A 12,926-nucleotide genomic window follows, 5' to 3' on the forward strand; every position below is an offset into this window, starting at 1 on the left:
ATCAGTCTAGAGCGGTGTTTCACAGTCCGGTCCTCGGGGACACCAGACAGTTCACATTTTTGTTCCCTCCTACGGGAGCTGGAAGGGAGCAAAAACATGGACTGTCTGTGGGTCTCCAGGGACCCGACTGGGAAACACTAGTCTAGAGTGTCAGGCAAGTTAAGTACAAACACACTGCATTAAAACTTAATGCGAAACATACCTCTGAATTTTGTTTGTGTTTTAAATTCAATCACAAGCCGTCCGACGTCTATAATATATATTTTGCTGATATGCAGTTTAGCTGAGAGTACGCTGTCAGTCTGTATACCTAACATATGGAAAAAAGAGATATATGATTTAAAGGGTAAGACATATATATGAAACAGTTAATAAATGTTAAAATAGCAAGCAAGAACTGTGAGCGTGGGCAGGTTCCCATAGTCCTTTCTCTTCTTTTTCTTTTCCTACTTGAATCAAACAGGTTTTACTGATTATAATGTTGACAGGTCAAGCTATTTAAAGACTGCACAGAGATGAGAAGTGAAACGATAGGAGCAAAAAAAGAAATGCGGTTGAATTTCTCTGGGGTTTTCGTGTGACCTAATAAGGTATCTTTGGTTTAAAAATGGATATAAAAACAGCAAATGGGTACTTCCACATCTGATCACTTTCAAATTAGACGCATCCCTCTGTGTTGTGTTATCTTAGGCCTGTTGTACTACACACTCCATAGGCATTACTTCGAAGCATCACTTGATGCCGAGTTATTTCTGCCAGAAGACATGATGATATGTCACTCTGTCTAATCATTAACGGGGCCGTGTACCTGTTCTCCAGAGCATGGTGTCATAAAAGAAGGAAGACTGCATCTCTTTCTGGTGCTCCAGAGACGCCCAGCCACGAGGTGTCATCACATAGATATAGGACACATAGAGTGGCAATCGAACAGTGAGGAATGACTGCGTTGAATCCCTCACCTGTCACAGACAACGCAGCGGTAAATATCATAGCCTGTAAATTTGCAGGTGCAGGACTTGTATACAAATTCCATGTTTGGCTGACTTTGCATGTGAGAGCAACAGTTATGCCATTATAGTGACCTTGATAATAGTCAAAGCAAATGCAAATCACAGTGCAGCACTTGGGTAAATTTCTTTTTATGGTACATATTATATTTTATGTAGTGCACGATAACCTTGGAGTTTAATACTTTGTTTAGCGATAGCTGTGTGAATGCAGTAATAATTCTAAAGCATTGCTCAGCAGATTACATCAAGAGAGGTCAATTTAGAGAAACGTTTTTCATTAACAAAACTATATATATAGTTTCGCAGAAGATACTGAATATAAAAAAACTGATGTATGGCTTCATTTAGGTAATTGTATTTAGTTTTTTTCACAGTACATTAGGCAACAAAAAAGAAACTTGAGCGTAAGTAGTAGTATAGTTGCTCAGAGTCCAGTGTATTTTTAGGTTGAACAAACCATGTATGAATAAAAAAGTAAAATAATACTTAGGCGGCCAGAAAAATGTTTAAATTATGTTGATGATTGTGTAAAACTATGGTTTTATGTCAAAGTTTGGTAGCGGAACCATTTCAAAACCTGTTCTCCTCAGTATTTGCAGTTAATTCAATTCAATTTATTTGTATACAGCAATTTCACAACGGCTGCCCCAAGGTGCGTTACATGGGTGTGTATACTCATGTATTTGCTGAAACAGTGAGCCTCGTTTGGCTAATTCATAGTTTATGAAGGGTTAGGGTTAGTCAATGAAGTGAGCTGATGGTGAAATGAAACAAGCACATGGAATGGCTGGGGTGCCCCTGAGGGGAGGTTTGGGAACAGAAGCTATGTCCTCCCAGCCATCCAAGATATTGGGGACTTCTGGTACCTGGAAGTCAGCCGTGACAGAGCCCCCACACACGTCGATGAGCTCTGTCATGTCATAATAGGCTTCAAAGGCCCAAATGCAGGTCTTCAGGTTGAGGTGCTTGTAAAGCTGGATTGTTCTTGCCTCCCTCACGCTGGAATTGAACTGATAAGGCCGGTCATAGCCAGCACTCAGGGACAGAGTGTCGAAGGCCACATTGTCCAAGAAACCCGACTCTGAAACAGAAGTAGATAAATATGGTTGTTGCTAGTTGGTTAGTTTCTTCTACTTCTTTTTTTTTATAGGAAGAATGCAGTTATATCATATTATTAAAAGAAAGACAATTTAATGCGATTCTTAGTTATTATTTATTGTTGGTTCTTATTTGGAAGATTTTTTGGAAAGTATTAGCATCCCTATCCAGGACGTACTCTCACCGTGTGCCCTGTGCTGCCCCCTACTGGCTACACAGTTCCATATGTGACCTTGTATTGGAAAGAAGTTGGAAGGCTTCTCTTTTAAGTTTAGATAGATGAATGGATGGTGCCCTACTCACCTGTAATGCCATGCAGATCTTTGATGGTAACAAGATTGGAACAGATATGATGCTGGCGATACGTGGACTCAGACAGCAGCAAGTGTAGGTTGTTGAGGGGCATCGTAGACACTAAGGGGAACATGCCATCCTGGTGTGGGATTTGCACTGAGATATGGATCCTGAAGCCCAAATATCAGTCATTATTCATTCATGAGGTTTTCCTTTGTATTCTAGTCATAAATACTAGAGCCCATCTGGTATAAAAAATTTGTTAATGATACCAATACCACAAAATTCCAATAACTGGCATTGACTAATTTCATTTTATATACAGTAGCCAAAATTGCACGTCAACAGTTTAAATTAAACAAACTGATATGATTACGTCAAACTAAAACAGTAGAAACTCACAATTTCTTAAAATAATATAAAACAAGCCACCTTGTAAGTTGAACTCAAAACAAAAAAATAAACTCTCACAATGGTGAATTTTCAAACAAGAGGAAATGCAAAGTACATTGTCTGCTCTATCTAACAAAAGCACCTTACAGATGGACTGTCCTCATAGACAAAAACAGAGTACGGATGCTTTATGTTTTTCATTTTTTTGGTGTCTGTTTTGGGGTTAGCTAAGGGCTTGGTGTAGCATATTGTACTCCACCCCCCTTTGTGCTTAGCTCAATTCAGAAAAGGTAAAGACTTCTTACATTTAGGTAAGTGGGGGTCCAATGCTCATGACATTAATTTAGTAAATAATCTCTCATTACATTTATTTAGCAGACAGTTTTATTCAAAGAGACATACTGTAATGTTTGTTAAAACAGTCCCCGGAACAATTGGAATTAAGGGCTTTGCTCAAGGACCCAGTGGTGATATCACTCTGCCAACCCTGGGATTTGAACTGACAACCTTCATATTAGAGGCACAGTATTTGAATCTGCTGAGCCACAAACCATGGCTAACAGCTCCAAAAAAAAAACTCAGCAAAAACAATTTCCACTGATCTTCCATAACAGAACGCATGCAATCTGTTACGGCTCTACCCTAGACTGAATTACCAACAAATCACAGGGTAAGAGTGCTAATCAGGGGCAGAATTTGGGAGGGCAGAGGGGCACCCGGGGCCCCGGCTGGTCTCAGTCAAACGTCCACTCCAAACCATTTATATAACAATTTTTGTTACAATATTACATTCTATATTTTAAATTTGGCCAATCGATCTGCAAGTGTACGCTGTCAGCCAACCCCCAACTGCAAATTTTACTGATTGCATTCCCACCCCCACCCGGATCAGCAGGTTTTACCGCAGGCACCCAGCACTTTGATTAGCATATTATTGATGTTCCATCATTTTTCATCATGTTTGTCTTTTAGCTTGATTGCATACCTTAGGGGCCCCCTACCCATGTCAGCCTTGGGCCCCCAGAATAGTTAATCCACCCCTGGAGCTAAGTTATAATGCAGGAAGCATAGCTACTCAGCATTTTCCCCAACCAGAGGGCACACTTTCTCATCATCAATGTTTAATTAGACACTATCAGTAGCTTCTCCGTGTTTCCCGACGATGCCAATAAATTTGTGGAGCCTTGGTGTCGACCGATTTTAACAGCCAGCTGATATGGATTGGGCAAGCCATCATAAATATTAATTTATTTAGTATTTTTATTCATGACATGTATAGAGAAAATACCTCTAAATACACAATTAGTGTTAGCCTAAAATTTCATCCAACAGCTTTGTAATGGCTTTCACATCTTGCAATGGACAACGCAGCAGACCTGTTGGGATGTTCTTTGTGCTTGACGTCCAGGTACTTGAGTGTGGCGATGAAGGACTGGGCCTGGAAGCCCCTGGCACCTCCCGCAGGCCCTGGGGTTGGGCAGATGGGGCCCTCGCTGCTGATGGTGACAGTGTTGCTCCTCCGCGGGGGGCCCAGCAGGCTGGCCCCATCCAAAGCTTGGGCCACACAGCGCACACGGAAGCGCCGACTGAAGTAAATACTGTCCAGCAGCTGTGCGACAGATAAGACACGTTTACAAAGCATATGATGGATATGAAACACTGGCGAAGTAACTGTTATATCCATCAAGCTGAAATCAAGCATCATAGTAAGCAATTTGAATACTTTTGAATATAGGTTGAATGCTTAGGTACTATAAATGAAGATTAGCTCAAACAGAGGGAAACCTGTTTAATTAGTGATCCTAGAAGATTCACTTAGAAGCCTTGTCCTGAGACAAGGCTTCTAAGTTGCATTTGGATTCAGAGATGAGCATGAGTCTCTCCTTGGGCTCTGGGGACATTTCAACCAACTTTAATGCTACAAAACACAGTTGCTTGCATGTGCAGGGGTGCTGATGTTTCCCGGAATTAGTCACATTTTTTTTAGCTTCTGATAAAATGTTCATTTCTAATAAAATGTTCTTAAAATTTTACGTAATGGGAGTATTTGGAAAATATGTCGAATATTATAAATGCATTGGTATTAAGAAATGCAGATAATAAAAGACAAACTCAAACAATTAGGCCAGAGGATGGAATGGAATTTGAAAAGAGCAGATGTGTAAGCGACCAGAAATTGAATATTGTGAGCCTTCTTATTATTTCATTAGACAAGTGGCTCTCAACCCTGGTCCTGACAGGTCACAACATGTGCCAGCTTTCAGCCTACCAAGGCAATTATGTGCTCCATGAAAGTAATTATTATGCTAATTAAACCTATTTAGTCCTCTCCCTCTTTAATAAGGTTATTAGTGTAAGCCAATAATAACCTTTTTAAAAAGGAGGAAAAGCTTAGACATCTGCACAATGTTGCCTGCCAGGAGCAGGGTTGAGAACCCACTGTGCTGGATATCAATTCAATCATTCATTCATTTATTAATTCATCTTCTTTAACTGCTTGTCCTATTCAGGGTCGAGGGGGTCCGGAGCCTATCTTGGAAGCTATAGGCACAAGGCAGGGAACAGCCCAGGATGGCGGGCCAACCCATTCGCAGGGCACACACACTATTCACACACACACAAACAAAAACAATCAGTAATCATTTGAGTTAAAATGTAAATATTCATTTGACATTTATGTATCATGTGGTCTATAATTAAACAAGTGTTTGAACAGTCAAGTGAAATACTACATTTAGCAACAATGTACTTTTGCTGACCTCACAAAGCTTGCGAATGTGCCATGCATGTATGACATCACTGACATCCAATCATCACCCATCCATCATCACTGATATCCAATCACCACCCATCCATCATCACTGACATCCAATCTCCACCCATTCATTGTTACTGATATCATGCAGGAATTTCTGGACACATGGGTGTATGGTTTCACAGTTGTTTGATCAAAACTTTAAAACTACTTTATAGCAGCTAAGACCATTGTTGGAAAACTTTCCATACAGTAGATAGTAAAGCAGAGATGCAGTTAATATGACCTGTGACTTACCATGTGATTGACACTAGTGTAGGGAGTGCTGTCTGTTACTGTCTCAAATGGGGACCTGATTCCACTTGTATCTGTAGGGGCTGCCACCTCCCAGCCAAAGTGGATGGAGTTGTGGTTGATCCCTTCCTCCCTGCAGCTTTCCTTCATCGCAGAGTAGTTGGGATGGTGGGGATCACATGGGATCACACATACTAGGGGGTATCCTGATGAGGGAGATTTTGAAGGGCCTTCCCTTGGCACCTCTTGGATATGGTCGTAATCAGACAGGGAGACAACCTACAAAACGTACCAAACAAGGTGGCTCAGTTCTTGTTTCTGCAAGATTTGCGTACACAATTAAACAGATATTTGTTTCCATCAACAGAAATATGAAAACTAAAAAAGCCAATTCTGATCATATGAGATTTTTTTTACAAAAAAAAAATTCAGCTTTAGTTACGTAAAACATATGTAGATAGTGGAAATGTTTATAGTGCAATATTTGTAGCAGAGAACTGCTATGATTGACATTTTGAGCAGTTAGCATAAGCTGTGGCCTGCGGGTAAAAAAAATCAGTAGCCTTAGCATGAACAAGTGAAGCTTAACTTTATCATATCCTATTAATAAAATATCAAAAGGACACAGTTCCCTTTAAAGGTTCTATAATACATGTATTATTTCATGTACTAAGTGATAATTAACCCATACAATGGGAGGGGCAGAAAGAATGAGATTTCCTGAAGACTGCTGATGAAGTATGGTCACTGTTGCCATGGTGATCTCTCCAAGTACCGCCTTTAGAGGTTCATCAGGACCTAAGATAACTGAAAATAACTTGTGCCACTCTCGGTCCTCACTGGACAAAATCTCAATGTTGAAGACAATATGGTCCATTCCTTCAGAAAAAAAGACAAATTCTATCATATAATATACTTTTTATAAGCAAAAACTCTACACATTAATTACACTTATAAATATATTTGCTTTCCTGCAAAGCTTAATTTGCTTATGTAATTTATCTTATATCTCCAAATGTAACTAGGTATAACTACAGTAACAGTGAACAAATCGGCAATGAAATGAATATCCCAGGTTATTAGCTTAAGAAAGACTGACCAGGATTGAACTGGAGAACCATGCTTTTGGGACTGTAGTCCACACCAGACTGGGCTGAGCCGTCCCTGGTGCTGCAACGCACCGCAGAAGTCTGATTCTGATCGCCTCTTCGGATCACTTTTATGCCCAGAACACGTGTGTCCTCAGAACCTTCAGGGTCTTGTACTTGATACTCATACTTTGCATCTTCAAATTCAATTGAGGGAACTGTAGAAGAGAGCAGACACTGCTAGCAAAACAACCCTAGTGAAAACCCCATAGCCAGAGTGTTCTTCATTTAATTGACTTCAGAAGGGTTTAATTACACTGTGAGTGATCTTGTACAAGCTCTTGCATCAGCAGATGTACGTGCTTATAAAACAGATGTGCACCATCCCAGTGTCCCATTAATTTACTTTCGGTGTCAAAAATTTTGCAGGTGATTTTACTACCTTTTTCTATCACATTGTCAGTCTACACCAGTGTTCCCCAGTTCCAGTTCTGGAAGGCCAGTCTGCAATACAGTGTACACCTTATTCAGTGTGGTGTGTTTGAGAAGGGAAATCTGTGAACTGTGTTGCAGCCAGGCTCTACAGGACCGGAACTGGGGAACCCCGGTCTGCACAAACTCCTTCACTTACCGTCCTCATCATTGGTAATGGTAACAGTAACAACACGATTCATGCCCACCAGTGCCCCAGTGGATCTGCCGCCCTCTGGACCCCCCAAGTGTACCCGAAACGTCTCCTGGGGTTCAAATACTGAGTCATCGTGGATCCAGATGGTGCAGTTTTTCACCTTAGAGAAAACAATGCTTTTAAAATTCATACTGAAATAATAGAACCAGAATGACCATTTCAATAGCTTCAAAAGTGTACAGATTTTTTTTGCTTTGCAGTCACTTGTGACCAAGGTAAATTTGCAATAAAGCTTCCTGCTATTCAGTATATCCATTGTGGGTACAACAGTGGTAGATCTGTGGGGTGGCATCTGCAACTCAACAGAATTAATAATTATTTTTTAGAAGGGTTCTCCTGTCTTAATGCACATTAAATATAATCTCCCAGGCTCAGAGTACCATGTAGGCTACCCCTCCAGAAAATGATGGTTTGTTCCACTTTGCATACCAAATGAGGAGTTTAATAGCAATGTGGAGAAATAATAGCAATGTGTGTGTTTTTCTGTTAGCCTGCACACCTTCTAGGGCTACTTTCCAAATTTTCCATACATAAGATTCTGGCTAAAAATGACTTACTTATAGCAATATAAATTTCATAACATTTCAATATGGCTGCCAGTCAAATTGTGCACTTCCTGTATGTTTACATAAATAACATGGCACTCACTCACTACACAAAGTTGATCTCTGTAAGGGTCCAATGATCAATATCCGTCATAGTCCTTTAGTCTAAACACAAGCTAAAATGGCCAAACAGCAAAAACTACTGCTATTCATATTGAAAAACTACTGCTATTCAATAGGGGGCACACCAGGAATACTTTTAAAAAGTAGGATATAAAGTCAGGAATGGAATTAAGCAGAAAAACTATAATTAGACACAAGGAAGACATTTTTTATTCTTTTATTTACAATTTCAAGACGAAGTAAATTGGACATGGTGTGGGAAAAGCTGACCAAACACCATTGTCGCTGAATGAATCGAGACAAGATTTATAGCAATTGTTCCCAAAGGTCAGAACTTTCAAAATAGTGTTTTTTTTACAGAAGCAGAATTCCACAATATTTATAGCATTTCTGTGAGTGTGAGTTTGTTTACAATTCGAGTTTGTTTATCCAAGTAAGTAAAACTTTTGGAAATCGATTTGCATTTGGTTAGCATCTCATGACTGTTAGGATGCAAACCAGAGCATGCTGGCACATGTTGTGCATGTTGTTCAGGTTTTTTACGCGCTGTATGTCTTGCAGCCCCTACTTATCCTCTATTTCTCAAATAGCAGGCGCAGGCTACTTAAACTGCATCTAAAACATTAGCTAGAATGCTGAACTACAGTTGTGCATCGGGAGCGGGAGAAAGGTAAGTAACAAATTATTGTTATTATATTCAATGAAATTCCAGTGTAAATTCTATTAAAAATACCTTTGCATCTGAAAGAATGTTTTCGCCTTGCAACCTCTAAAAATATACATGCCACCCTCTTGCCACTCTGTGCAAAGTTTCCTAGATCCGTCTCTGGAGTACATTATGTGTACTGAATTAGTGTTGCTTAAGAACCTCTCAAAGGTACAATAGGACTAATCTTGATCATTGAACCATGAGACTAATAGTCACAAATGATTGGAATTCTTTTGAAAATCCACAAAAGCACTACCTTCTCTCCCACCAGGAAGGTAATGCGTGACTCATCACCGTTTCTTCTTTCCCCAAAGTCTTCCGCTGCTGAGGCTGACAGGTTCTCGGTGTAACATCTGACGGAGGAGGTGAAAGTCAAGTCTCCAGAGCGGACTACGGGGAGGTGCAGGAGGTGGGCTGTCTCCTTCACAGAATAGACGGCCTCCTCAAACTGCATACTGGGAACTAAAAATATAAATGCAACGGACAGAAATTGCTACACCATAAATATATCAAAAAGGCATTACCCATTCCTGTGAGGTTAAGGATACATACTGTCCTGAAAGGTGTCTACGATGATTACTGCTGCCTCAAATGGTTCAGTGAGCATTGCACCCTCTGGTGAGCTGAGGAATACCACAAAGGATTCCATCCCCTCAATGATTGGCCGGTGCGCATCATCCTTTATTGCCAAACTACAGGTCTGTAAATAAAAAGGCAGGTGAAATTCTCTTAGATACAACATGGCAACCTCTGTTTAAATTTAGACTCAATATAGCCGTGCTACATCACAATGAAGCTGGCAGGTAGTGTGGACCCCAGCTTGTCTCATGAGGGAGGATCAGGTGACCAATTTTATCCATATTGATTTGTTCCAATCTGCTTTATTCTCTTTAATTTGAATTTATTGAGAAACCCAGTTGTTCTCTCACCCCAGTAACCCCGACCTTGGTATACCACAAATCACAGGATTTGTAATCTGTGCAATGGAATCTTTTGACCTGGAAACTTCGCTCTTAAGTTAACTGATTGATCAGTGCCTGGTCTCCTTCCCCCAGTGCCATATGGTAAAGTCTTTGTTTAAACATTTTCATATTATCTTTCAATACGGTGAATGCCGTCCACCAAACCTGCTCTTTCTCCCCAGGCTTGAACTCCACCTTCTTGGAGCTGGAGATGTAGTCTACACCAGGTGTGGCAGACATGGGATCTGAGGGCCTTGTGACACACCACACAGATGCCATCGAAGAGAGTTTGCTGCCACGCCTCAAGACTGGAATCTCTATGGTGCCTGAGTGAACAAATGTTCCATTATAGAGAGAGAAATAAACTCCTCTGAAGCTCTTTATTGATAAATTTTCGGTCTTGGTTAGGTTTAAGGATACAAAACATTGTCATTTACAGTACATCACCTGCATCCTCTGTGTACGTAAAAGACTCGTTTCCCAAAAATACAGTAGGGACCTCATTACGTCCATCGATTACCACTTTGGCAGTGGTTATCTGGCCCAGATGGGCATTGTCTGAGGCCTCGGACAGAACCAGCTCAAACTCCTTGAATGTTTCATACTCTGCATCGAGCTTCACATCACAGGTGGACTCACTCACACCAACCGCAAAAATGATCCTATTTGTAATTGGCATCCCACTGCTGCTGAAATCAGCACCAGGCTCCATAGCATGTGTCCAGCTTTCCTGGGAGGACCCTGACATAGTGTGGCAGAGTGCGGACACAATGATGCCCGTGTCACCTAAACAAGACAAGACACATTTCATACATCAGAATCAAAAGAAACCAACTGAAGAGAAAACCGTAAGGGCCTTGAACCCAAGATCCACTCAACCCCAGCTATCCCATCAGGGGCAATACAAGCTATAGTCCTGAGCAAATGCAGTCAAAGAAAATGTTGGAACTATTTACTTGGGCACTAAGTGTATATTTGCTTAGAAAAAAATACAATTTAACAGCAGAATGTATGCAAATAAATAACAGTGAAAAACTACAAGAATTTCTTCTGTTCTCCAAACGGTCACTGATATCTAGAAGAACACCACTTTAGTTCCTAAACCTCTCCTCGGGGGCACACCAGCTACTCCATGTATTCATTAAATTTCACCACCAATTCAATCAACTTAATTAGTTAAATAACTTTAGGTACTGAGTAGTCAAACAGAGCGTGCTAGTGGCTGAGTCAGCAAATACCGTACATGTGTATATTGGATGGGTACTGCACATACTGCAATGACTTTGAAATGGCTATAGTAATAAATTTTTAAAAACATAAAATCATACATTTACACCAACATGAAGATCATTTAAACAAATTTCTTTTTTATGTATGAAAGCTATTACTTCATAGATCATATATTGCAAATGAGGTATACTGTCAGAAACAAACCAATTTGTACCTTTGAGGGTTCAATTACTTTTCACCGGGGCTGTACTCTCAAGAATCTGCCTTAGTTGTAAGTAAATGTACCTTTTAGTCCAATATAAGGTACAGAAATGGACATTAATGAACACTTTTGCACCATTGGGAGTACAAAACTGTATCAGGACTGCACCTTTTCTGACAGTAGGCCTACAGAACCTTAAACTTTTGGCCAGTGTAAATAGAGAAGGACATAAACCTGAACATTTCTCCTTATAGACATACTAACCCTTTCTCTCGACAGGAGCAGAAAGAAAACCAGCGCCCTCACTGATGTGGTAAACAGACTTTTGGAATTGCACCACGGGCTTGTCCTCCATGTCAACAATGTGGACCACAGCTTGAAATGTCTCACCCAGCAGGACACAGACTGGCCTGCTCAGCTCCACGTAGAAGCTCTCAATATTCTCAAACACCTGGTCGTCCTTGATAACAATGGTGCATACTGTGGTGTCTTCTCCATGATTAAAGGTAATCTGTGGTAGAGGGGCAGATAAATTGTTCAGCAAGTCATTTGACAGATACTTACATCAATGTGAACAATAACAACCAAAGCACCTTTTTATCAGATGCTTTTATTCAAAATGACTGGCATATGAGAGGGCAGGATCAGCCAGTGTTTGGAGCAATTGGGGTCAAGGGCCTTACTTAAGTAAACAAAGCTGAAACCATTCTTCCAACCACAGGATTTGAACTGGCAACCTTCAGATCATGACCATGGAGTCCTAATCCACAGAGTCACACATCACCTGACAGCAGTTCCGTGGCACATCTCTCAAAGGATTTCCTTCCTTATTCCATCCATAAAAGAATAAGCATCTAATGACAGTATAACTTGTATTTCAGACAGTGATAGACTGAAGACTGTTAGATGATTCATGGGTACTGGGTTGCCAAATTAATGGGCTCATATTTTTTCCTGAAGTTTATGTGGGTGAAATTTGGTCAATATGCTGTAAACAGCAAGGAGTGTAGGGTAGGCTATAAATTCAAAAAATTTGGATACAACAATCAATATAAGGAACTACATGAAAATAAATAAAACTTCGGAGAGAGACTAGGAAATATACTATACAATGTCACAGTCTCTAGGGACCAGCCTTTTGAAGTGAATATTGCCTTAGTACCATACAACTCTATCAAACTGTTTGGAAACTTCTGAAAAGTTTGTAATGTTTTCTTATTTTGTTTACAGAGCAGGCAGCTTAGTGTTAAGCTGAAACCACGACTTGTTACTTTAAGAAATGTCACTTTACCTAAGCAATAGGCATACATTTGTTAATGTGAATCAGCCACTTTCATTTGTGTGTAATGCCACATAGCTGAAATTGGTGATTGCAGGTAAGACTACCACACTGGAATTAAAACGAGTGTCTGTATAAGGAGGTATACAGTAATGGGAGGCTAAGTAGCTACATTGAAGTAATGCAGGTCTAGTCCCTATCCATCTTCTGAACACTTATCCCTGTCAGGGTCACAAGGGAACGTGGTGATAATTTA

General features: G+C 40.3%; 1 protein-coding gene across 1 annotated transcript in view; it reads right to left on the minus strand.

Annotated features, from left to right (window-relative positions):
- Positions 1 to 12,926, minus strand: part of LOC111833442 (extracellular matrix organizing protein FRAS1-like) — a 120,027-nt gene that overhangs the window by 5,063 nt on the left and 102,038 nt on the right. The window contains exons 43-56 of the mRNA XM_023791713.2: positions 11,656 to 11,902; positions 10,407 to 10,745; positions 10,125 to 10,285; positions 9,550 to 9,697; positions 9,254 to 9,459; positions 7,564 to 7,720; positions 6,944 to 7,150; positions 6,536 to 6,723; positions 5,848 to 6,123; positions 4,172 to 4,404; positions 2,412 to 2,572; positions 1,877 to 2,091; positions 809 to 959; positions 203 to 310 (exon numbers count right to left, since the gene is read on the minus strand). Of these exons, the coding sequence (XP_023647481.2) occupies positions 203 to 310; positions 809 to 959; positions 1,877 to 2,091; positions 2,412 to 2,572; positions 4,172 to 4,404; positions 5,848 to 6,123; positions 6,536 to 6,723; positions 6,944 to 7,150; positions 7,564 to 7,720; positions 9,254 to 9,459; positions 9,550 to 9,697; positions 10,125 to 10,285; positions 10,407 to 10,745; positions 11,656 to 11,902 (2,797 nt within the window). The remainder of the gene's footprint in view (positions 1 to 202; positions 311 to 808; positions 960 to 1,876; positions 2,092 to 2,411; positions 2,573 to 4,171; positions 4,405 to 5,847; positions 6,124 to 6,535; positions 6,724 to 6,943; positions 7,151 to 7,563; positions 7,721 to 9,253; positions 9,460 to 9,549; positions 9,698 to 10,124; positions 10,286 to 10,406; positions 10,746 to 11,655; positions 11,903 to 12,926) is intronic.

Source organism: Paramormyrops kingsleyae, chromosome 7 (assembly GCF_048594095.1).
Source record: "Paramormyrops kingsleyae isolate MSU_618 chromosome 7, PKINGS_0.4, whole genome shotgun sequence".
In the NCBI taxonomy this organism is placed as follows: Eukaryota; Metazoa; Chordata; class Actinopteri; order Osteoglossiformes; family Mormyridae; genus Paramormyrops; species Paramormyrops kingsleyae.